Source organism: Scyliorhinus torazame, chromosome 12 (assembly GCF_047496885.1).
Source record: "Scyliorhinus torazame isolate Kashiwa2021f chromosome 12, sScyTor2.1, whole genome shotgun sequence".
Lineage (NCBI taxonomy): Eukaryota > Metazoa > Chordata > Chondrichthyes > Carcharhiniformes > Scyliorhinidae > Scyliorhinus > Scyliorhinus torazame.
This window is the reverse complement of record NC_092718.1, coordinates 202,130,421-202,156,484: the sequence shown is the minus strand read 5'-3', so window position 1 is coordinate 202,156,484 and position 26,064 is coordinate 202,130,421. Positions and strand designations below refer to the sequence as shown.

The following is a 26,064-nucleotide window of genomic DNA, read 5'->3' as shown; positions in this document are numbered from 1 at the left end:
AATAGTGACTGAAGAGTCACATGCTATCACTGTGTTGCAGTAATTTAGGACTTTGCTGAAAGCGTGCCTTCGTATTATTACTTTTAATTTTAAAGTCCTGCAGTTTTCAGAGCCCAGGCTCTGGATTGCCCAGAGGTATCTTTTACCAAAGGGTCCCCAGTGAAATAAGGATGTGTCATGTTGCCGTAGCTCCCATGTGTCTCATAGTGATGGTTCTTTGCAGACGCAGCTCCCTGGGCAGCACAGGCATTCAGCGCCTTGACCTCCGTGGTGAAAACCTGCAAGAACTTCAAAGTGCGCATCAAATCGGCCACAGCGCTTTCGATCCCAAACAGCCGTGAACGCTACGGGGACAGGAAACAGTTCAGTGAGATTTGGTGCGCGCTGGTGCTAGCCTTGGAAAAGAGCGAGGAGACCGAGGACTTCCTGGAGTTCAAGTACTGTGCCAGTCTGAGGACTCAGATCTGCCAGACACTGTTGCATCTCCTCCATCTCATCACTGCAGAAGACCACTCCTGCGTCAGCAAAACCATCTCTGAGAAAGGCGACTTGATCCGAACATTTGTCCAGCGCTTTCTGACATCGGGGGTGGAGGCTGATGAAACGGCAACTCAGACAGACCCCCAGGATAGGGTCAGGATGTTGCAAAGGGCTTTTCAGCACGTCCACGGCCTTCAGGAGGTGCCTGCAGAGGAGAAAGAGCTGGTTATCAAATATCTGGATGGTATCTTGAAACATTGCACAGAATCCACAGAACCACAGAGTGTTACACGGGAGTGAAGAGTTGTGTTTGAAGGAGCAGACCCATTTCTCCATGTCTTATGCTGATGTACATTTCAACAGCTCTGTCTGTTTTGCTTATTGCTGATTATTTTAAGATAGTGGGTTGCCCTGGGAATTGAATGTTTCCATGCTTCAGGCAGTTCCCTTCCACCTCTGAGACTTTGGGATCACATTCAGTGCAGGCTGGTAGGTTGAAAGTCCCATCTCCCACAGGCACCAAAGCTCCTACAGTCTTTGCCGCTTCTAAACTGGCGCCCGTGGGCATGCGCCCTGATCAAGTGAGAACTGCCCCAAATTCCCCGCTAATATAATTGAGGGGCTGGTGTGAGAATATGAAAAGTGTCACACTGGTGCAGTCAGGAGATGTTCTTCTGGAGTTATAACCAGAGTACAGGGGAGTGCCACTTTGTGTCTAAGCTGACGTGGGAGTGAGTGCCTGACGGTGACACAGGGTGCCTGAGATAGAAAGGGCAATATTCGTCAACACTAACATCCTCTATTTGACAAATGATTTTTTGTTAAAAGTGTGGGTGGAATATTGAATAAACTGAAATGCCACAGATGCACCGCAGTATATTCAGAGCAAGTGGGTGGCAGTGCTGTGGAGTGGAATATTTTCACTGTATCTAATGACTGTACTGATTACTCTCGGGCTGTAGGTCAGTGAAGCATTTCTATTTGCAATCTTTTTTTTGAAAAACCTTGTAGCAGCAACACAACTTCCACTGCCCTGTCCTTCAACAACATAATCTTATTGCCAGGGAAAGCAGGAGACATTGCCTTTCTCAGAGGCTGGTGTGATATCGATCGGACCCACGGAGAGTTGGAATAAGACCATTCCACAAAAGGAACTGAGCGCGAATCGCCCTTGAATTCCAGGCACACGCAGAGAGTCCGTTTGCCCTGGAGTTCCACTTTTGTTCCAGAGCTGTTATTCCGAAGCACATTTTCAGCTCTGCTCAATTTCCCGATATTAGCCGGTTAAAGTCACGAATGCTGTGCGTTTAAGTACGATTCAGCGAGGCATCTGACCTCCCAAAGACTTGATTTTACATTCTGCGAAGGAATTTGCATTTTCTCACGGGAACCCCACAGCCACATTAAGGTTTTGCTGTTTAATTCCGCACGTGTGAACGATTGCCGATCCCAATTTCCCATTCGCCAACCAACATTCGTGTTGCAAAGGTGGGAGTGTTAGCATGTGCTGTAAAAATTTCCCTCTTTCCTGCCTCAAAGCTGTTTGCCACAACACAGAGTTTGAGACAATGTTACTTCGGAAAAAGCCTACGTCTTTTAAAAAATAAATTCAGAGTACCCAATTATTATTGGTTTCCAATTAAGGGGCAATTTAGCGTGGCCAATCCACCTACCCTGCACATCTTTGGGTTGTGGGGGTGAGACCCGCACAGACACGGAGAATGTGCAAACTCCACGCAGACAGTGACCCGGGGCCGGGATCGAACCCAGGTCCTCGGCGCCGTAGACAGCAGTGCTAACCACTGCTCCACCGTGCCGCCCAATCTCCAGGTCAGCCATTCATTCACCCAATGTTTAAAAAAAATCAGTTTGGTTGGGAAAAGCTGCATGGATATGAGGTTATGGTCACATCATATTAAGCAATAACCCTTATTTTGGGATGGCAACAACGGCGAAAATGTCAAGAGTTCGCCGTCGTTACTCCACTGAAGTGATGGCAACTTTGGGAGTCCGCACAGAATAATATAGAAATCCAAACATTTCCATCAGTGATTCTATACTTAAGAGGGTGTGCTGCAGAGTTCCCTCAGAGTGCAATCCATAAGCAATCAGTTAATTAATGAGAGCTTCCACCCTTACTTATGCTTTTAGTCTCACAAAAAAAATACTTGAGAAAGTTGCACCTTGTTGAATGAGGTGTAACTGAATTTTTGACAATGACTGCTAAACATCCTCTCTGGCCCTGAAGGCTATTATTATGTTTGTGGAATGCCAAATGTCTCTGCTGTGATAAATTACACATTTTTAAAATAATTTTTAAAGTTTATGATATTTTAGTTTCTGTCTTAATCCATTCATAATTTGTTTTGCTGAAAATTTAAATTAAAAGTGAAGGATAAGCAGTGTTTTTAATGTCCTGTTTGCTTGTTGGTGAGAATACATCGAAGAGAAAGGAGATGGCTGCACTGCAGAGATAACTAGAGCTATTTCTTCATGGTCAGCAGCGGGTGCACTTGCCGTCCATCACCAGCATTACTGGCTGATTGGATGGAGCACTATGACTGCAAAATTCAGCTTCTTTTAAATGAATTTGGAATACCCAATTCATTTTTCCAATTAAGGGGCAATTTAGCGTGGCCAATCCACCTAACATATTTTGGATTGTGGGGGCGAAACCCACGCAAACATGGGGAGAATGTGCAAACTCCACACGGACAGTGACCCAGAGCCAGGATCGAACCTTGGACCTCGGCGCCCTTAGGCAGCAGCACTAACCACTGCGCCACCATGCTACCCTAAATTCAGCTTCATAATGTCCAGTATTTTGGGTGCTTCATAAGAACATAAGAACTAGGAACAGGAGTAGGCCATCTGGCCCCTCGAGCCTGCTCCGCCATTTAATGATATCATGACTGATCTTTGTGGACTCAGCTCCACTCTCCGGCCCGTACACCATATCCCCAAATCCCTTTATTCTTTAGAAAGGTATCTATCTTTTTCTTAAAAACGTTTAAAGAAGGAGCCTCATCTGCTTCACTGTGCAAGGAATTCCAGAGATTCACAACCCTTTGGGTGAAGAAGTTCCTCCTAAACTCGGTCCTAAATCTACTTCCCCTTATTTTGAGGCTATGCCTCCTAGTTCTGCTTTCCCCGACCAGTGGAAACAACCTGCTCGCATTTATCCTATCTATGCCCTTCATAATTTTATATGTTTCAATACGATCCCCCCGCATCCTTCTAAACTCCAGTGAGTACAGTCCCAGTCTACTCAACCTCTCATCATAATCTAATCCCCTCAACTCTGGGGTCAACCTAGTAAATCTCCTCTGCACTCCCTCCAGTGTCAATATGTCCTTTCTCAGGTAAGGAGATCAAAACTGAACACACTACTCCAGATGCGGCCTCACCAACACCTTATACAATTGCAGCATAACCTCCCTAGTCTTGAACTCCATCCCTCTAGCAATGAAAGACAAAACTCGATTAACCTTCTTAATCACCTGTTGCACCTGCACACCAACTTTTTGCGACTCGTGCACCAGCACACCCAGGTCCCTCTGCACAGCAGCATGTTTTAACATCTTACCGTTTAAATAATAATCCATTCTGCTGTTATTCCTCCCAAAATGGATAGCCTCACACTTGGCAACATTGAATTCCATCTGCCAGACCCTAGCCCATTCACCTAACCTATCCAAATCCTTCTGCAGACTTCCGGTATCCTCTGCACTTTTTGCTTTACCACTCATCTTAGGGGCTTTTCACAGTAACTTCATTGAAGCCTACTTGTGACAATAAGCGATTTTCATTTCATTTCATTCATTCAGTGGACCAAGCTCCAATGCCAATCACCATTCATGTGCGATGTTACTCCAAAATGGTGTCCGTGACTCACATGTGCGTACAATTCCAGTGCAAGCCATACTGGCACCATTTTGGTGAGGGTTTTTGTGTGCACGAGGAATGACTGCCAGGTAGATGAAGAGTGGGTAGATTGTGATGCCAGTCAGCTGGCAACATTGATTTGACACTAGCGTTGCCATTTTGAAACTCAACACTCCAACTAACTGTCGCTTAACAGCACACAGCTAAACATTGGTTCAGCAACAGGACGTCCTGCAACGCTAATATATTGAGGCACAAAATGTATCGCCCAATCTGGGTATTAACATGGCTCGTTCACGTTGGGACTCCGTGATGAACCACAACCGATGGGGCCATGGTGTTGAAGTCGGGGGATAAGGTGTCCAGCTCCAAAGGTACTAGTAACTGGGAATCCGGCCTGCATTGTTACTGGTCCAAGGACCTACCCAAAGGATTGCCATCTCATTTAAAAAGAAAATAGGCCATGCACCCACCACCAAGAATTAAACTAAATAGGTGTTTGCAAACTATATACAAAGCTATCCCAACTAACAGTCAACTGAAACGACACACCACACCCAGCCCTCTGGGTTCAGGTGTTGATAGATGTCCTCTCCACGCTGGGTTTGTACCATACCGGTTATTAATGCACGTCTGGTTTCTGCTTCAGGTACCTTCTCCCAGGCAACCCTTTGTACAGTTCGATGAAGTTCAAGTGACAAAGATATTTATAGTCTGGAGACAAGCGGGCGAAGGACTTGTACATCCTTATTCCCAGGAAATGCACGAGACCATGGTTACCTTCCGTCTACTTCCCTCGCACACCCATTATGAATGCAAAGAACTTTATCGATGTGACAGTGTAATTTTGTCTTTCCTTTGCTGGTATTTTTATTGTTACTCTGTGCAAGCTTTCTCTAGTGATTTGCTGTTGCCCTCTTATCGGGTAGTCGCATCCACGACAGCGACTGCTCACCACCAGGACTGGTTTCCATAGTGGCCAGACCTTTCTTGAGGTTTATTGGCTCAAGGTGGAGTTTGCACTTCTCCCTGTGTCTGCATGGGTTTCCTCCGGGCGCTCTGGTTTCCTCCCACAGTCCAAAAAAGTGCAGGTTAGGTGGATTAGACATGCTAAATTGCCCCTTAGTTTTCAAATATGTGCAGGTTAGGCGGGGTTACGAGGCTTAGATAGGATGCATTTTCAGAGCATTGGTGCAGACTGATGGGCTGAATAGCCTCCTTCTGCGCTAGGAGTTCTATGAATTGCTGCAGTTGGTCCAGGATCTTGTGTCTTAATTCAGGCGTTTTTGATGAATGGTCACACCATGGAGATGTCATGGGTTCGAAAGGGGCCTCGCATCTTCTGCATGACTTGGGGTGTTTGGGTGTCCTGTGACATTGTGGATCTGGTAGGGTAAAGGTTACAACATAAAAGTAGACTGATTAGTCTTGACTGTTTGATGTGGCAGTGGGTTTTCAGCCAGGTGTTTGACACGCAATCTTTACCGTAGAATTTGTTGCCCATTCTTTGGCATTGGAGCTTGGTCCACTGAATGAATGAAATGAAATGAAAATCGCTTATTGTCACAAGTAGGCTTCAATGAAGTTACTGTGAAAAGCCCCTAGTCGCCACATTCCGCCGCCTGTTCGGGGAGGCTGGTACGGGAATTGAACCGTGCTGCTGGCCTGCCTTGGTCTGCTTTAAGGAAGCTCACCAGCTGGTCCATCGACCACTGAGCCGGCAGGGCCGCTCCCTACCCCTCCGCCATCTCCACGTGCGTCGCAGGCGCCGCACCAGCTCCAACTGACTGATTCCCTCTTTTTCGACCGCTTCTGGCCCTCAGCTCCATACACCAGAGGGCTAATCTCTTTCACTCACTCTCCTGCAACTTTTATTCCGCCTCCCATCCGCCTGTTGACCAGGGGAAAGGTCCGAAAAAAACCGCCACGAGCGTGAGCCACCAAATGTGCGACCACTCACTCCATGGCCACCACACGTCTTTTTAAAAAAAATGAATTTGGAGTACCCAATTATTTTTTTTTCCAATTAAGGGGCAATTTAGCGTGGCCAATCCACCTACCCTGCGCATCTTTGGGTTGTGGGGGTGAGACCAACGCAGACACAAGGAGAATGTGCAAACTCCACACGGGCAGTGACCCAGGGCCGGGACCGAACCCAGCTCCTCGGCACCGTGTGGCAGCAGTGCTAACCACTGTGCCGCCATGCCCCCTTGTGGCATATATTGTCACTGGACTAGTAATCCAGAGCCCCAGTTAATGCTCTTGAGGCCGTGGGTTTAAATCCCACCATGGCAGATGGTAAATTGGAACGCAATTTTAAAAAAAAAACTGATGTCCATGAAAGCGTTCTCGATTGTTGTAGAAGACCCACCTGGTTCAGCTAATGTCCTTTTAGGGAGGGAAATCTGCCATCCGTACCTGGTCTGGCCCATGTATGACTCCAGATCCAAGGGTAATTAGGGATGGGCAATAAATGCTGGTCCAGCCCAGCGACACCCACATCCCATGAATGAAAAAGGCCCTCGGGGAGGAAAATCGGCTGCCTTCACCCAGTCTGACCAACATGTGACTCCAGACCCACAACAGTGGTTGACACTTAAATGGCCTCACGAGCCATTTAGTTTTAGGTGGATCATTGTCGCTGGGTCCAGGGCAATTGGAGATGGACAACAAATGCCAGTGACGCTCACATCCCCAGAATGAGTGAATAAAAATGATCAAGTTCCACTCGTGTCCTGTGACCAGGAGAAGGGAATCAGTTTTTCTTCTGCCCTCCCTATCCCAGGAAGACTGTGACATATTATAGTGCCTGATTGTTGTCCTTGCTGAGATTCATTCCGCGCAGGCTGGAGACAGGAAATGGGACTGAGCTGAGTTTCCCAGGAGGGAACAGCTCATGATTTACCATCCATTGCTGATGAGGAGAAAACGAAAGTTGCACGCTCACTGCTCCAGCTAGAAATTTCTGATCTCCGAGTCCCCCTTTTATTTATTCACCACTTGGAAAAATACTGCAGCTGCTTCCTTCCTTGTTTTGATCCAGTGACCAAGGACGCACTGGAAAAATCATAGAATCCCTACTGTGCAGAAGGAGGCCATCCGGCCCATCGAGTCTGCACTGACCCTCCAAAAAAGCATTCTACCGAGGTCCAATCCCCCGTACTATCACCGTAACTCCACCTAATCTTTGGACACTTGGGGCAATCCACCTAACCTGCTCATGTTTGGACTGTGGGTGAAAACCGGAGCACCTGGAGGAAACCCACACAGGGAGAATGCCCAAACTCCACTCAGACGGTCACCCAAGGTCGGACTCAAACCCAGGTCCCTGGCGCTGTGAGGCAGCGTTGCTGATCCCTGCCACAGTGCCTCCCTGTAATACGTATAGAGTCTGTTTATGATCTGACAGTGTGGCGAGAGTTAAGGAGTTAAAGTTGCTTTTCCTTTTAACGCCACTGGGTGGACCATTAGACCACCTCTATCACAGTGATATTTTCGTCCTAGTCCTAGATCTCAGGCATGGGAACAGAAGGAGGCTGTTAGCCGTTGAGCCAATTTCAGAATTCAATCAGATTGTGGCTGGTGTGTAACCTAGCTCCACATATCTGCCTTTGTCCCATATTCCTTCATGCCTTCGGTTAATAAAAATCTATCAGTCTCAGATTTAACATTAATAATTGGTTCAGCAGCAACTCCTTTGCAGAAGTGAGTTCCAATCTCTTACTTGGGTTTACATATAGAGGAGAAACTGAACTATTCGAAGTCTTAAAAAGTGCCATTTCTTCTTTGCAGAGGTAAACCATTAAATGGTTTACTTTTTGAATGCTCTTCCGTCTCCTGAAGGCTTGCATTGTGCACACTGCAGTATATTTCTACCGCTGCCAGTACAGAACCATTCCACAAGTATTCTCCCCATTTCACCCCACTGACCATTAATTCATTCCTCTCAACTGGTGGAGTGATGGGTGGCACAGTGGTTAGCACTGCTGACTCACAGCTCCAGGGACCTGGGTTCAATTCCGGCCTCGGGTGACTGTATGGAGTTTGCACTTTCTCCCCGTGTCTGCATGGGTTTTCTCCGGGTACTCCGGTTTCCTCCCACAGTCCAAAGATGAGCAGGTTGGGTGGATTGGCCATGATAAATTGCCCCTTCGTGTCCAAAAGGTTAGGTGGGGTTATTGGGTTACAGGGATATGGTGGCGGCCTAGCTTAAGTAGGATGTTCTTTCGAAGGGCCGGTGCAGACTTGATGAACCGAATGGCCTTCTTCTGCACTGTAGATTCTATGATAATCATCTTCAGTTAGCCTGGGCAAGGGATGAAGAAATAACATATGAATCCCTGGTTCCTAGACTTGTGCATTGTGTTTACAGGATGCGTTGGACAGACAGAAGATGAAATTTGATTGTGATACCCCATGGTGGATACACCAACAGATCTGTCACCAGCCAAAAATTTGTTGTTTTCAGTTTAATGATCGATAAATTGAATCTAATCCACAGTTCTGTTACTTCTCTAAGAACTTCATTGGAGCAATATTTGATGCTGAATTGCAGTTTTTACTCCTCTCTTGAAACCATCGAGCCTTGCTTTGGCATGTCCTCAGTAAGGTGACCAGAAACTCAAAATGGTGACAGACTACCAAACAGTATAAGGCATCGCACGAGAGCCTAATCTGCCCTTCGCTGATGCTCACAAGTGTAATTTTCAGCACCAGTGACTGGCTAGTCATCAGGAATAGGAATCCCTCTTTGATTGCCTTCCCTCCATACTTGAGAGATCCTGTAGCACTGCAGCTTCCACCTGGCTGCATGCTCAAAACTGGATGGCTTGACACCACACATGGTGATGTCATTGCGCTGAGCCCCTTGAGAAAGAGCGAGAGGAGAGGAGCTAAAACTTGCCCAAAAGCTAATACCTTTCGATTGCTCAATGTTTCGATGAAAGGAAGGCAAAATATTTTGTTTGTCCTTGTGCTCAGGGATATTTTAGTCCTTGGTATGAACCAAAAGAGACCAATAATGTTGCGGTTTTGGTTATTGCCGCTTGCACCACAATCTGCTTTTGAGGTTCAAGTGTTCAGTGCAGTAAACCTATCTCTGAAGAATGTTGTGCTGGTAGAAATACACTTCTAAACGTGGCGTTAAGTCGAGTTACTTGATTCAGAATTTACTCCTTGGCAAATGTGGCCATTTTAAATGTGATTTCCATGTTTTAAATAAATATAGAGTACCTGATTTCTTTTTCCAATTAAAGGGCAATTTAACGTGGCCAATCCCCCTACCCTGCACATCTTTGTGTTGTGGGGTTGAGACCCACGCAAACACGGGGAGAACGTGCAAACTCCACACGGGCAGTGACACGAGGCCGGGATCGAACCCGGATCCTCAGCGTCGTGAGGCAGCAGTGCGCCACCGTGCCGCCCTCCAAATGTGATTTCCTAATTGGTTAAAGTCCACTCTATTCTAAAGAAAAAAGTTGTTTTGAGTCTGGGGCTGATGAATATTGTTGCGGCTGTGTTGAGGAAGTCTGACTCTGCATTTAACTGGACACTATCTGCCGATGCAGTACGATGCTTTGTTATGTACCTACTCACTGGCAGCAAACTCCTTTAGCGCTGTTGGACTCGTGTAGTTACAAGTGACAAATCTGTTGCTCAGTCCTGCGGACTTCTGACTCGGGTGTGAGGGTCATGCCTTGACCGCTGCAGCCTAGTTTGGCTGACGCTTGTTCTTTCTCTTTTTAATTCTGTCCCTCTTCAGACCTCCAAAGGGCTGAAGGCAAAATATAAGAACTGGCATCAGATCAAATTGCTCATATCTTAGAATTATTGGTGCGGGTTTTAGCCATTGTTCTCGGCCCTTTCAATGAGATTTCTCCGCTCTGCTTTCTGAAGCTTTCTTTAACATTGTAAAGCACGTGTTTGTGGAGTGCATTAGAAATGGGAGTGGGGGGCATTAGATTTTCTACTGGGGCAGTAACAGAGATTGTTGGTTGTGGCATTTCATGCCACCGGTGGGCATGCCAATTCCCCAGCTTCATCCAGCCCTCTGGCTATTAGCTGGTCAATTTGGAGAAAATACTTTCCAAACTGTGTAGGCTTCTAACCCATTTTCAACCTGAGTCTCGGGTCGTGAAGCCTATGGGCAAAATTCCGCCCTGGGCTTTGGTTACCTGTAGAACCCAGGCATAAGGGTAGCACGGTGGCGCAGTGGATTAGCACTGCAGTCTCACGGCGCTGAGGTCCCAGGTTCGATCCCGGCTCTGGGTCACTGTCCGTGTGGAGTTTGCACATTCTCCCCGTGTTTGCGTGGGTTTCGCCCCCACAACCCAAAGATGTGCAAGGTAGATGAGCTAAATTGTCCCTGGATTGAAAAAATGAATTGGGTATTCTAAATTAAAAAAAAAAAGAACCCAGGCATGAATTTGAGGCAGATTAATGGAACATTTTCCTCGGTGTGTTGGTTCTAAGGGTCTCCCCAGCCTCCTGGATTTTCGGGATTAAGAAATAATATGACAGTTGGGGACTGTTCTTCTAAGTTTGAATCACAGAAGTGTTATGCTGCAAGTGTTAGGGGCAGCACGGTAGCATAGTGGTTAGCACAGTTGCTTCACAGCTCCAGGATCCCAGGTTCGATTCCCGGCTTGGGTCACTGTCTGTGTGGAGTCTGCACATTCTCCCTCTGCATGGGTTTCCTCCGGGTGCTCCGGTTTCCTCCCACAGTCCAAAGATGTGCAGGTGAGGTGGATTGGCCATTCGAAATTCCCCTTAGTGTCCAAAATGGTTAGGTGGGGTTACTGGGTTACCGGGATAAAGGGTGGAGGCGTGGGACTTAAGTAGGGTGCTCTTTCCAAGGGCCGGTGCACACTCGATGGGCTGAATGGTCTCCTTCTGCACTGTAAATTCTATGATTCTATGAGAAGGAGGCTGTTCGGCCCATTGTGTCTGCACCGGCTCACCAAATGAGCATCCTGACTTAGTGCCACTCTGCTGCCTCTTCCCCATAACCCCGCACATTGTTCCTATTCAAGTAATCACCTAACGCCCTCTTGAATGCCTCGATTGAACCTGCTTCCACCACATTTCCAGGCAGTGAGCACCAGGCCCAACCCATAAAATGCTTTTTCTCACATCACATTTACTTCTTTTTCAAATCACTTTGAATCTGTGCCCTCTCGTTCTAGATCCATTTACGAAGGGGAAGAGTTTCTCCCTGTTTACTCTGGAGACAGTGAAATGGAGCATAACTTGGGGCAGCACGGTAGCACAGTGGGTAGAACTGTTGCTTCACAGCTCCAGGGTCCCAGGTTCGATTCCCGGCTTGGGTCACTGTGTGGAGTTTGCACGTTCTCCCCGTGTCTGCGTGGGTTCCCTCCGGGTGCTCTGGTTTCCTCCCACGGTCCAAAGATGTGCAGGTTAGGTGGATTGGCCATGATAAATTGCCCTTAGTGTTGGGTTGGGTGAGGTTACTGGGTTATGGGGATGGGATGGAGGTGTGGGCTTGGGTAGGGTGCTCTTTCCAAGAGCCGGTGCAGACTCGATGGGCCGAATGGCCTCCTTCTGCACTGTAGATTCTATGATCCTAACTCTGCATTTGAGTGTGCGCGGGACTGCTTGATATTGGAACCTGGTGCTCAAAATGGAGGGTGGCCCATTCTCCAATATGAACCTTGATCACCTCGTCAACACACAAAATAAAACATCAAGGTTTAGCTACCTTTTCATCTCTCTTGATTTGCTTATCTAGGTAATCTTGTTAACTAGTGACTCTTGGGCAGCACGATGTCGCAGTGGTTAGCAGTGCTGCCTCGCGGCGGCCAGGTCCCTGGTTCGATCCCGGCCCTCAGTCACTGACCATGTGGAGTCTGCACATTCTCCCCGTGTTTGCGTGGGTTTCACCCCCACAACCCAAAGATTAGAGCAGCATGGTAGCACAAGTGGATAGCACTGTGGCTTCACAGCACCAGGGTCCCAGGTTCGATTCCCTGCTGGGTCACTGTCTGCGGAGTCTGCACTTGCTCCCCGGTGTTTGCGTGGGTTTCCTCCGGGTGCTCCGGTTTCCTCCCACAGTCCATAGATGTACAGGTTAGGTGGATTAGCCATGATAAATTGCCCTTCGTGACCAAAAGGGTTAGGAGGGGTTATTGGGTTACGGGGATAGGGTGGAAGCGAGGGCTTAAGTGGGTAGGTGCAGACTTGATGGGCCGAATGGCCTCCTCCTGCACTGTACTATGGTTTTTTTTCTTTTTAAAAAAAAAATTAGACTACCCAATTCATTTTTACCAATTAAGGGGCAATTTAGCGTGGCCAATCCACCTACCCTGCACATCTTTGGGTTGTGGGGGCGAAACCCAGGCAAACACGGGGAGAATGTGCAAACTCCACACGGACAGTGACCCAGAGGCAGGATCGAACCTAGGACCTCGGTGCCGTGAGGCAGCAGGGCTAACCCACTGCGCCACCGTGCTGCCCTCTGTATTTTCTGTGTTCTATGTGCAGGGTAGGTGGATTGGCCACGCTAAATGAAGGTCCCTAATGTTTCCGACTCAACCACTGCCTGTGGAAGCAGCTATTGGATAGGTACATGGATTACGGTAAAATTATATAGTGTAGATTTATTTGTTCTTAAGGGCAGCACGGTAGCATTGTGGATAGCACAATTGCTTCACGGCTCCAGGGTCCCAGGTTCGATTCCGGCTTGGGTCACTGTCTGTGCGGAGTCTGCACGTCCTCCCCGTGTCTGCGTGGGTTTCCTCCGGGTGCTCCGGTTTCCTCCCACAGTCCAAAGATGTGCAGGTGGATTGGCCATGATAAATTGCCCTTAGTGTCGAAAATTGCCCTTGGTGTTGGGTGGAGGTGTTGAGTTTGGGTAGGGTGCTCTTTCCAAGAGCCTGTGCAGACTCGGGGGGCCGAATGGCCTCCTTCTGCATTGTAAATTCAATGATAATCTATGATCAATCTAGGACAAAGGTTCGGCACAACATCGTGGGCCGAAGGGCCTGTTCTGTGCTGTATTTTCTATGTTCTGTGTTCTAAATTGCCCTTTAATTGGAAAAAAATGAATTGGGCACTCTAAATTAAAAACAACCTAGTGACTCTCACTGGACATTGCTTGTGAGCAGGTTAGCGTGAATTCAAGCTCCACAGGGAGCACCCGGCCTCGCATATGAAGAACGTCACTTGGGGTGGGGAGCTGGTAGTGAGGAGTCAATGCCACGAGAAGACGGGGAAGAAAAGCCAGGACACTTATTTTTTTAAAAAGCTAGGGAAGAAATCAATTGAAACGAGATTAGTTGATTGGCAATGAGGGTCCTAGTAGAAATGCCTTTAATTGACCTTAGGAACGTATCTTATCTAATCAGTGAGACAAAGTAGAGTGAAGGCAATAAATTGCGCTCATTTTTGCTTATTTTACCAGCTTTGAAATTGTCCTTGTGTGAGCTTTTATTTGTGGTTGCACAATGTTTCTCAATAAGGTTAATGGGAAACTGAAATGATATGATGTTGTTAAGGCTGTGCATTGTCCTGCAGCAGTGGGGGTGCGCAGTGCCCCACCATGTAGCATGCACGGCATCAAAGACATCGAATACCGCCAGCACATTTATTAACAAAGTGAAGTATAAAATGGCAACACACTAGCTCAGATCTCAGATTAAGGCAAAAAAAACTTGCATTTAATTATCACCCGATCCTTCTTGGGCCATCCCAAAGCACTTTACATGGATCACTTGGGTTTATAGTCACAGTTGCTGCGACGATGACCACACAGTAAGATCCCACAACCATCACTGACTTGAATGGCAAATTGAGCTACAATTTTGTCGGTACTGGCTCAGAGACCAGGAACTGTTCCAATTCTTCTTTAAATCATCTTTAGATTTTTAATATCCACTTGAACAGGCAGATAAGGCCCTCATTTAGGCTTGATTTTAGCTAGTTTGTAGAGACTCTGGGGACCTTAAAAAATGGCAGTTTGGACCTGCATTTGGAATTCCTGCCCCATTTCTGATGGATCACATTTTCGCTGGCAGTGAAGGGGGAGATGGAGGGGGGAATAGGCATGAGTCGTGACTCACACAGTGAATGTTACGAATTTTTACAGGTGGTGTAAATGCTCATAGGGCAGATGAGCTCTGTAGAACCGTAAAATTGTCAAGTTATTTAAATAGCTTGTTCCTTAAAAATTGACAAAAAACAGGCTGCCTGTGTCTGAGTTGAAAAAAAAATCTGTGCTTGCAATTTCAAAAGCTCTTTGTTGATATAAACCCAAGTGCTTCCATTATAGTATTATTACTGCTTGACTGCTTTCCAGCACAGCACGGTAGCATTGTGGATAGCACAATTGCTTCACAGCTCCAGGGTCCCAGGTTCGATTCCGGCTTGCGTCACTGTCTGTGCGGAGTCTGCACATCCTCCTGCGTGGCTTTCCTCCGGGTGCTCCGGTTTCCTCCCACAGTCCAAAGATGTGCAGGTTAGGTGGATTGGCCATGATAAATTGCCCTTCGTGTTGGGTACGGTTACTGGGTTATGGGGATAGGGTGGAGGTGTTGACTTTGGGTAGGGTGCTCTTTCCAAGAGCCGGCGCAGACTCGATGGGCCGAATGGCCTCCTTCTGCACTGTAAATTCTATGATAATCTTTCACAGTGGAGGGCTAGAAGTTACTGTATGATTGACCGCTCCAAAAGGTTTTTAAAGGATTAATTGTCTATAATGTGAGATCATGAATACAGATGTGTGGTTTAATAAGGGATTACATATTTAAAGGGATTTAAATGCATTGAATGGGCTTCCATGAATTAGTGTTTTTTTCTATAGCGAAGTCTGAAATAGATACTTGGGGTGGGGAAAAATCTCAGCATGACTCCTGAGGTCTTCCCATTGGGGATACTGGGAGAGTTGGCATGGTGAGTGTACTGCAAAGGGTGGTAAGTGTGATGCATGGATTGACACGAGTGGGCACTAAGTTGGTTAGGGGCAATAAGTGGCCCAAGGGGTGGGTGGAAAGCGTGGGTTGGCATGAGTTGGCTATATGGGCCCGGGGGCTTGGGCGGTGGGTTGCAGGGATGTGAAGGGTGAGGCCCAGAAGGCCTAAAATTGAACAAAACAATTGGTATAAATTGCCAGAGAAGTGAGGCAGGCCTCTTATTCAGCCTGCCTCAGTACTCGCCAGTCCCAGTGGCTGCATCCGGGGCTGACAGGCCTGGCTTCATTGCGCAACCCCCCTGCTTGCTTACTTATATCAAATATTAATTTTTAATCCTTGGACTTGAAATGACAGACTTTATTGAAATTTAATTCACAGCAAGACGTCGGACACAAGCTTATGTCACTGTACATTTCGCATTCCAACCCCATTGAGTGGAGACAGCAAGTGTTCAAAACCCATCACAGACAATGACACCCCTGGGTTTGGGAATGAACTTCCTTCCTGACCTATCAACAAGACATCTTGTTCGGGTACCGGACCTGACAACAACATTTGTGAGAATACCGGATGAGAACAGCAAACAATTTATTTGAATTTGTAGAACTGTGAGGAATGGATTCTTCAGCCCAGGAGTGATGCCTCTGGACTTCGGGTGACATCATATAAGAGTAAGCCACATGAAAGGTAGCTTCTGCCGGGGTCCTTGTTTTTTGATCCCTTTTGCCTATTTTTCGGCGGGGGGTGGGTATGTGTTTAAACCCAGCTGGCCAAACTGGGTAACGGTTAGTCACCGGAGATACGTTGAAAGTCTCAGTGAAAACCCCACTGGAAAGAAACCTCGGGCTGGTTAACCCGACAAGGGAATCTGAGGGAGAGAAGATGGAGGAGGTGGCCGCGCCCATTGCATTAGATATGCTCGCTGTGGTGATGGCGCACGTGCTAGAGAGGTTCGGGAAGCAGATGGACAGGCAGTTTGATCGGCAAGTAAAAGAGTTGAAGGAGTCTTTCAACGGCACCGTTGAGGAGGCATTGGGCCGGATCCGAGAGCAGCTGGGGTGTGACTTTGAAAGCTGTGAAGGAGCAAAGCCGGACATTGATGGGCATGGAGGAGGCCTTGTCACAGCCTCCGTGGCAGCTCGTCTCGCTGGAAGCAGAGATACTGCTCGTGGCAGAGAGCAACAAGGGCCTGAAGGCAAAAGTGAACACTTGGAGAACAAGCAGAGGCGATCAAATCTCAGGATGGTGTGGCTGCCGAAGGGAGTGGAGGACTCGAGGCCAACTGAGTACTTCCCGGAAATGTTCTCTCGGCAATTGGGGGGGTGCGGTTGGTGAAGTGTTTGCCCTTCTGGAGTTGGATAGGGCTCATCGGTAACTTGAACTGATTGTTTAAATTATTTTATTTATAATGAAAAATGTTCAATAAAAATATATATTTTAAACCTGTAGCTACAGCAAGTAATTAGGAAGGTAATGGAGGGCAGCTCGGTGGCGCAGTGGTTAGCACTGCAGCCTCACGGCGCCGAGGTCCCAGGTTCGGTCCCGGCTCTGGGTCACTGTCCGTGTGGAGTTTGCACATTCTCCCCATGTTTGCGTGGGTTTCGCCCCCACAACCCAAAAAAGATGTGCAGGGTAGGTGGATTGGCCACTCGAAATTGTCCCTTAATTGGAAAAAATGAATTGGGTGTGCTAAATTTACTTTAAAAAAAAAAGGAAGGTTATGGAATGTTGGTATTTATTGCGAGAGGATGGCGAATAAAGGTAGGAAAGTTGTCGGCTTTGGGTGTGTGTCTGTGTGGAGCTTGCACGTTCGCCCCGGGTTTGCTCCGGTGAAAAGGTAACGGCCAGGATTCTCGACCGCACCTGCCCGATGACCGGAAATTCCCCCCCGAGGTCAATGGACCTTTTACATGGTCCCACCGGTGGCGATCTTGTGGCAGGTGGGGTGAAAGAATCCAGCCAATTCCCCAGATAGTGGAAACTGGTTCCGTAACATAAGGAAGCGGATTATCTGTGTACAAGGACACCCTCTGCTCCATCCTTTCCCGATTTATTCCCTTCCACTTGCTGGAAGATCTCAGCGCAATGGCAAGCGGTTCTATTGATAAAGCAAATAGGAGCGGAGATTCAGCGGAGGGTAGCCCAAATTCAAAGCATTTGATTTTAAATATATATATTTTTATTCATACCAGAGCCTACATAAACATAAACAAACAATCATTGAACAAACAGAATACAATCGCCACAGTTTGACAGTTTTCCCCCGTTTCCTCCCCTTAACAGCCCCTTCCCCCACCCGCTAGAAACAAGTCCTCAAACAGGGACAAGAAAAACCTCCATCTCGACCTTGTACGAGATCACCTCCCTCTACCACCACCTTCAGTGCCTCCCAAAACGTGGAGGGCGAGATCTCCCCATTCTGATTGAATTCTATTCTTAATTACCAAAGTCATCTTTCCACAAAACCTTTCATCCACCAGTTACGCCAAATCCATCCTCCATGAGGACCCCTGTGCCTGGCCCACACTGAACCTCACATGCATAAACTGCGGCATGTGGTCCGAAACCATGATCACTCTGTAATTTAACCCCACTATCCCCGGGAGAATCGATAAATCTACACAGGAGTACACCCTAATGCATGGGACAAGGAGGAAAACTCCCTCCCACCCAGCTGCCTAAACCTCCAAGGATCCAGTCCCCCCATCTGGTCCATAAACACTCCAGTTCCTTTGCTATTCCTGACCTAACTCGTGTCCTTGGGCTCAAACGAGGATCCAACACACAGTTAAAATTGCCCCAACATTAATTTATGCGAGTCCAGATCCAGGATGTCTGCCACCATTCGCTTAACAAACTCCCCATCATCCCAATTAGCACCTAAATGTTCACGAGCACTACCGATGCCCCCTGCAAAACCCCACTGACCATCACAAATGTCACCCTTTTACTAAATAAAATAGCAACCCCTTTCGACTTGGAATCGAATCCCGAATGGAATGTCTGACCCACCCACCCCTTTCTCAACCTCACCTGGCCTTTAACCTGCAAGTGTGACTCCTGAAGAGGCACTACCACTGCATTCAAACTTTGCAAGTGCACAAACACCTTAGATTGCTTCACTAGCCCACAAATTCCAATGTCACTATCCTCTTTTCTTAAATATATATTTAAGAAAATATATGAGTACCCAATTATGTTTTTTCCAATTAAGGGGCAATTTAGCGTGGCCAATCCACTTAACTTGCACATCTTTGGGTTGTGGGGATGAAACTCGCGCAGACACTGGGAGAATGCGCAAATTCCACATGGCCAGTGACCCGGGGCCGTGATCTACTGGCTGTTCATGCCAGCGGACTATTCCGGTCCAATGCTGGCGATGAGTGCAGTCACCAGGAAATCCTGGTTGACAATGGCAATGGCAATGACAATGACAATGTCGGTAAATCCCCCTGGCGGGCCGCCTCCGGCACCGAAAATCACAGGCCGCTTGGTCGGTAAATTCTGCCCAACATCAAAAACATTCCCCCAATCACCCCTCCTCCAACCTATGCTCCTGAATAAAACCACGTCCCTCTTTGGACATCGTAAAATAATACTCCTTCCTTCCCCTTAAAAAGCCATCCAAAGTTTGGCTTGTTACAGCACCCCAAACTGGACCCTATTTTGAAGAAGTACCGCCTTTGCCCGGTTAAAGCCAGCCCAGCGCTTGGCCAGATTGGCACCAATATCCTGGTATATTTGGATCCGCTGGCCCTCCCAAGAAGTCTCTCGTCGTCCTTGCCGACCTCAAGATCTGCTCCTTCACCTGGAATCGAGACATTCTCACTATCACCTCCTTCAATGGTTCTCCCACTCTCTGCCTCTGCCTTGATGATCGTGTGCCCGGTCTACCACCTGGGCCTTCTCACAGACTCCCTCATCTATCAGCTTCGCCAACATCTTCGAGACATAGGACGTGGCCCTTGTTCCTTCCGCCCCCTCCGACAGGCCTACACTGCGTAGATTCTGTCGCCTGGACCAAATCTCCTGGTGGTCCACCTTTATTTTCCGCTCCTTGCAGACCGCTCCCAACGTCGTCACCTCTGCCTCCCAACTCCACAAGTCAATCACTGTGGTCCTTGACCGCCCTTTCCACCTATTGGATCGTTGCACCTTGTGACTCCAGGCTCTTCCCCATCTGCTCCATGGTCCCGTGAAGAGGGGCTACCGCTCCCTCAATCGCCATTGACCAATCTTCTTGCATCTCCAGCTGATGCTGCCGAAACTTCCCTTAATCAACCCCATCAGTTGCTCCACTGGAGTGGGGTGGACGATGACGGCGACGCCTCTGCCATGTCTTCTGTAACTGCGCCACGCAGAACCGTTGCCTTATTCGGTTTCTGTCTGTCATTGTTACCCGTCGACATTCCACCTTGGAGGAGAATTCAGTTCCCACCACTTGTTCCATAAATCTCCGATCAAAGACCCCAGTAATTGGGCAGACCGGGCCAAAACCATCAAGGAGGCGCCACTCTGTGCGACCGATTAGCACCAGGTCACCACCGGAAGTTCCGAGTTCAACGCATTAGTGTGAACACTAGCAGAGGGAGCCCTTTGAAGTAAACACACCCAGGATATAAACTTTTGCCCAAATCCAAATCTCCCGAGAATCTCAAAGAGAAATCCCCACTCTATCCTATCAAACGCCTTTCTGCGTCCGGTTCGGGGACTGAAGAGGGAGAGAACACAACATTTAATAGCCGACGTATGTTGCCCAACAATTGCTGACCCTTGATGAAGCCTGTCTAGTCTTTTGAGATCACCTCTGGGAGGCAGGACTCCAACCAGCACTTTTGCGAGTAAAGTAGCGTGCACGTTCAAAAGTGAAATAGGTCGATATGACCCACATTCAGTAGGGTCCTTGTCCTACTTAAGCATCAAGGAAATAGAGGCCTGGGTAAGTGTAACGGGCAACGAACCCCAGGCTAGGGACTCATTAAACATATCTAAAACTAGAGGGATCAATTGTTCCCCCAAATTCTTGTAAAACTCAATGGGGAAACCATTAGGGTCAGCAGCTTTACCCGTCTGCATCAACCTAATATATTTCCAGATTTCCTCTGAGCCCATCAGGGATTTCAACTCCTCCGCCTCTCCCTCTCCAGCTCTGGGATGGAGAACCCATCCAAACAAATCCGTCATTGCCAAACTCTCCACCAGGGGCTCCAATCCACAGAGACAAAGGGCGGGATTCTCTCAGCCCATGCCGGGTCAGAGAATCGCCGGTCCAGGCACGAATCGCGTCACACCACCCCGACGCCGGTCCGCCGATTCTCCGGTGAGCGGAGAATCGGCGCTGTTAGTGCCGGCGCGGGCCGCTCTACACGCGCCCCCCCCCCCCGGCGATTCTCCACCCGGGATGGGCCGAGTGGCCGCAAACAAAATCCGAGTCCCACTGGCACCGTCCACATGTGGTCTTACCCGGCGGGACCTCAGCGTGCATCCTTTCGGGGTAGCCTGGTAGGGGAGGGGGGGAGGTGTCCGAGTGTCCATCCCTGGGGGGTCTCCGGGGGGGGGGGGGGTCCGACCCCGGGGGGGTCTCCACTGTGGCCTGGCTCCGCGCCGGCCCCTATAGCCCTACGCCATGTTGCGTCGGGGCCGGCGCAGAGAAGGAAGCCACCGCCCATGCGCAGACCCACGCGCCCATTTGACGCCGGTTTCGGCAGCTGGAGCAGCGTGGGTCGCTCCAGTGTCGTGCTGGCCTGTAGGGCTCAGAACCGCTGCTCCTGGGGACCTGTTGACGCCGGCGTAAAACGCGACGCCGTTTAAGCCAGCGTGAACACTCAGCCTCAGGGTCAGAGAATCCCGCCCAAAATATTTCAAAAGCTACATTGACCCTAAGCAGAACGGAAACCAGTCTGCCCCCCAGTGCACCATCTCCCGGGAAGCCACCTGCCACCTCAGCCGATGAGCTAAAAGGAGACTGGCCTTCTCCCCATGTTCATAAAATACCGCCCTCGAACGTCGCAGCTGGCCCATAGCCTTACCTGTTGATACCAAGGTTAGCTGATGTGAATCCAAATCAGGGATAATTGTTAATAAAACCCATATTGTCCCAGTTTGGAGCGTAGACAATAACTAGGACCACCGAGGTGCCTGGCAGAGACCCATGAACAATAAGATGTCTCCCACTGGGGTCTGCCAGGATCCTAGCGGCAGGAAATTGAACTCTTTTATTGATTAAAGTTGCTGCACCCGGGCCTGACCATCAAAGTCCGAATGGAAAAACGTGTCCCACCCGCCCCTTCCACAACCTTGTCTGCTCTCTGAGTCGCCTGCAGAAACACCACATCAGCATTTTAAGGTGAGCAAATACCCTTGACTTTTTCACTGGGCCATTCACCAGGCTCGGGGGACTGAGTGGGACTGAAAGTTGGCCGTTAACCCAGAGGGTGGAGTCCCCTCTTAGGTAGAAGACATGTTGAGGACTGGGAAAGCCGGTGGGCTGCTCCAGGGCAGACGGGGTTGGGGGGGGGGGGGGGGGGGGGGGGGTTCCTGGCCGTTGTACACTTTTTTCTTATTAATAAATACCTTTTGTGTTTCTAATGAAGTCTTTGAACGTGCATCATTACGCCAACTGACCTATAATATCCTGCTTTCCGTTCCCCTCATTTAAAAATAAATACATTTAGAGTACCCAATTCATTTTTTTCCAATTAAGGGGCAATTTGGCGTGACCAATGCACCTACCCTGCACATCTTTGGGCTGTGGGGGTGAAACCCACGCAGACACGGGGAGAATGTGCAAACGTCACACAGACAGTGACCCGGGGCCGGGATCGATCCCGGTTTCACAGCGCCGCGTGAGGCAACAGTGCTAACCACTGTGCCGCCATGCCACCCTCGTCCACCTCATTTTCTGAACATTCGAAGTTTTCCAATCCGCTGAGACCTTTCAAGAATTTAGGGAATTTTGGAAGCTTACAACCCATGGAATCCACCATCATCTCTGCAGCCACTTCTTTTAAGACCTGAGAGTGCAGGCGATCAGGCCCAGGGGATTGGTCAGCCTTTAGTCCCATCCGTTTTCTCAGGCCCTTTTCTCCAGTGACCATGATTGTTTGAAGTTCCTCTCTCCCTTTCGGCCCCTGACTTTTTACCATTCTTGGGATTCTGTGCGTGTCTTCGACTGTGAAAGTAGATACCAAATCCTTGCTTTGACTACTAGCTTTGACACGGAGTCATCCAGACTCGAAATGTTAGCTCTGTTCTCTCTCCACAGATGTTGCCACTGAGATTGTCCAGCATTTTCTGTTTTTGTTACAAAATACTTGTCCACAGTCTCTGCCGTTTGCTTGTTTTGTATTTTTAATTCTCCATAAAAGGGACCAACGCCCATTGTTGTTATTCATTTCCGTTTTATATACTTTTAGAAACTTTCACTTTTTAAAAATAAATTTAAAGTACTAATTCATTATTTTCCCCCAATTAAGGGGCAATTTAGCGTGGCCAATCCACCTACCCTGCACATCTTTATGGGTTGTGGGGGTGAGACCCACGCAGACACGGCGAGAGTGTTCAAACTCCACCCTGACAGTGACGCAGGGGCCGGGTTCGATCCCGGGTCCTCGGCGCTGTAAGGCAGCAATGCTAACCACTGCACCATTGTGCCGCCCCTTTGAGAAACTCTTGCTGTCTTTCAATTCAATAAATAATTCGTTGCTGTCTTTCTACAGTTTGTTTATATTTTGGTGCACATGAAAATGACATCCAACGTCAGCATCGAGCAATCAGAGGTCAGCTGGATGCAGAATAATAAGAAACGATTTGCATTGATATGGAGCTTTTCACGATGTCCCAAAGCAGCTGCTAAAGTATTTCAGACGTGTAGTGACTGTTGTAATATAAGAAACATGGTGGTCAATTTGCAATCAGCCAATTCCAATAAGCAGCAAGGTGGTAAAGGACCAGATAATTTGTTTTCGCGATATTGATTGGGGGACGAATGTTGGCCAGGGCTCCCACAACTCTGTTATTGTTCTTTGAAATGATGCCATGAAGATCTTTTACATCCACTCGAGCAGGCTGATGGGGCTTCAGTTTAATGTCTCATTCAAAAGACGGCACCTCCAACACTGCAGCACTCCCTCATTACTGTACTGCAATGTCAATCTTGATCTGTGTGCTCAAGCTCTGGAGTTGAACTTGAACCCAGAACCTGGGAGACAAGAGTGTTACTAACTGAACCACAGCTGAAAATATCTTGCATTCCGAATCCATAGAATCCCGACAATGCAGGAGGAGGCCATTCAGCCCATCGGGTTTGTACTGACCTTCTGAAAGAGCATTCTATCTAAGCCCACTACCCCGCCCTATCCCCGTAACCTGCACATCTTTGGGACACTAAGGGGCAATTTAGCATGGTCAATCTACCTAAGGTGGATTGAGTCTCCCTCCCCCCACCTTGCCAGCAGGAAACCCTCTGTTTATATGCTTTCTCTAAGTGAGGCAGGCTATTAGTGCTGAATTATCTGTACTTTATAATATAGGGCTGTGCTGGCTAGGAGCTGATTTCATATTGGTTCCAAGTTATTTCACCTGGGATCTCTCTAGCCAGAGTTTTCATTTTAGCAAACTGTGCTGAATTGATATCCAGGTCATGAGTTCTATGTATATCTGAACTAGGTTAAATAAGAAATGCTTAAGTTTAGCATCGTCCAAACTTGTAAAATGTTGAAATGGAGGTGGCCTGTTTTGGAAGGTCTGAATATGTGGGGCCAGCGTAGTTTTGGCTCAGATATCCCCTTTGAGACTCACCGGGCTCCCAAATGAAGAATGGCCACAGATGAGGTATCAGAGGGCTCCTTGCATTACGTAGTTTTACATAGAACATACAGTGCAGAAGGAGGCCATTCGGCCCATCGAGTCTGCACCGACCCACATTAAGCCCTCACTTCCACCCTAGCCCCGTAACCCAATAACCCCTCCTAAACTTTTTGGTCACGAAGGGCAATTTATCACGGCCAATCCACCTAACCTGCAGGTCTTTGGACTGTGGGAGGAAACCGGAGCACCCGGAGGAAACCCACGCAGACACGGGGAGAACGTGCAGACTCCGCACCGACAGTGACCCAGCGGGGATTCGAACCTGGGACTTTGGCGCTGTGAAGCCACAGTGTTATCCACTTGTGCTACCGTGGCTGCCCATTGGAGGGTCAGTGCCCCCAGCATGAATTCAGGGTCGAAGGGGAGACAAATGGGGAAATAAAACAAGGGTACTAAGTAGGCTAATAGCTTGATTATGGTTTTCTCACAGCCGGTTTGGTCCCAAGCCAAGGACCTCCATCACTAGCCGCCATAAAGGTGGCACTGCGTAGAAGCATGGTGCATGCCTGGTGAACGGTGAGCCTATTGGAGAGGACAGAAATAAAAATAAACTACCTGAAACAAAACAATGATGCTTCCAGATGCATGCAGCCCAGCAGCTGTGCAGACAAGGGAAGCCAAAATGGGCAATTACAAATGATTAATATTGTGCTTGCATGAGCTAATGAGTAGATGTTGCTGTTATTTGTTAACCAGGTGATTACACCTTTAAACTTTTTTATTGATTCTACACTGGCAAGGTCTTGAAATCTTTGTGAGTGACATGTGACAAGTTTAGAAGAAAATCTCTGCCCTGGGCTTCACTCCATGTAGCAATCGCTGGACACTGTAGGTTCTGGATTCATAAGAGGTAAGGTATATGACTCTTGATTTGTGTGACTAAACCAGTGGAATGTAGAAAATCTAGCTCACCTTTACGATGTTTAAACGATATTTGAATGCTTAGATAGTTTTTAGATAAAAATATCTAGATTCCCGGTTTCCAATGTACAGTATTAGCCAATGTTATGTTTTGTGAAACAGGTTGTTGGGTTTCTGTCGAATGCGACAGGTCAGTGTTGACTAATGTTGGTTATCAGGTTAGTCTAATCCCTTGACGTTCTGAAAAGTCAGTGAGACATTTTTATCTTCCTAGAATTTTTCCTTGCGGTGAATCATCTTCCTCAGGCGAGCGAATGAGTAGGGTTGGGTCAAAACCATGATGGTGCCAATGACCAGGATGCTATTGATAGACTGAATGGCCTTTTCTCGGCATGCATTTTCTTACTAACTGTAGCAGAGATTCTCCTTGTTGCAGCCCTCCTGGTAGTTTTTCGCGCGGTGAGTTGATAAATTATAGGACTGGTTGAAAGTAAAATTATGGATAAATCAAATGTAACCCGTTTCTCAAAGGAGAAGGAGGGAGGGAGTTGCTGGATGGATGCTTGTGAAGGGACAATAGTCAACTTTCAATATTCATTGTAAAAAGGTAGACGAGAATCCAGAATAGTTCAGAAAAATCAAACTGCAGGACAAGGCTGTTGTGGGAGCCTTGAGTCCTTGCCCTTACTCACCACCACTTTGTTAAAGGTTCTGCACTTTGTTTTAAGTCTTAACTTTGTATCAAAGTTTATTCAACGAGAAAGAATGATTTCACCCCAGGAGTCCGCCTGGAAAATCTGAAGCCAACGATCTTTGAATTTGTTTTCCTTCCATTACTGGGTCGTGGATCAGTGCAAGCTGTTGACTAAACTTCAGTTCAAAATCCTATCAGCAGAGGAATCCCATCAGATTTTAAAACTTAGCAGCCAATCGAAGGATGGAATCTTGCTACTCTCCCTTTGATTGGCTATGTAGTTATTCACACCTTCATTGGATGATCAAACTTGAATAACTTTACAGGGCAAATCATCCCAGGAAGTATATT

The 26,064-nt window shown here is 47.8% G+C and overlaps 1 protein-coding gene and 1 long non-coding RNA gene across 4 annotated transcripts in view; both read left to right on the top strand.

The window, feature by feature from the left end:
- The window catches only part of LOC140386877 (HEAT repeat-containing protein 6-like), a 76,238-nt gene extending 73,351 nt beyond the window's left edge, over nt 1-2,887 (top strand). For all 3 annotated transcript variants that reach the window (XM_072469695.1, XM_072469694.1, XM_072469696.1), the window contains one exon: nt 224-2,887. In XM_072469695.1, the coding sequence (XP_072325796.1) occupies nt 224-780 (557 nt within the window). In that variant the 3' untranslated portion in view covers nt 781-2,887. The remainder of the gene's footprint in view (nt 1-223) is intronic.
- Nucleotides 2,888-24,984: 22,097 nt separating this feature from the next.
- Nucleotides 24,985-26,064, top strand: part of LOC140387284 (uncharacterized) — a 51,016-nt gene continuing 49,936 nt past the window's right edge. The window contains exon 1 of the long non-coding RNA XR_011933833.1: nt 24,985-25,008. This is a non-coding gene — a long non-coding RNA (uncharacterized lncRNA). The remainder of the gene's footprint in view (nt 25,009-26,064) is intronic.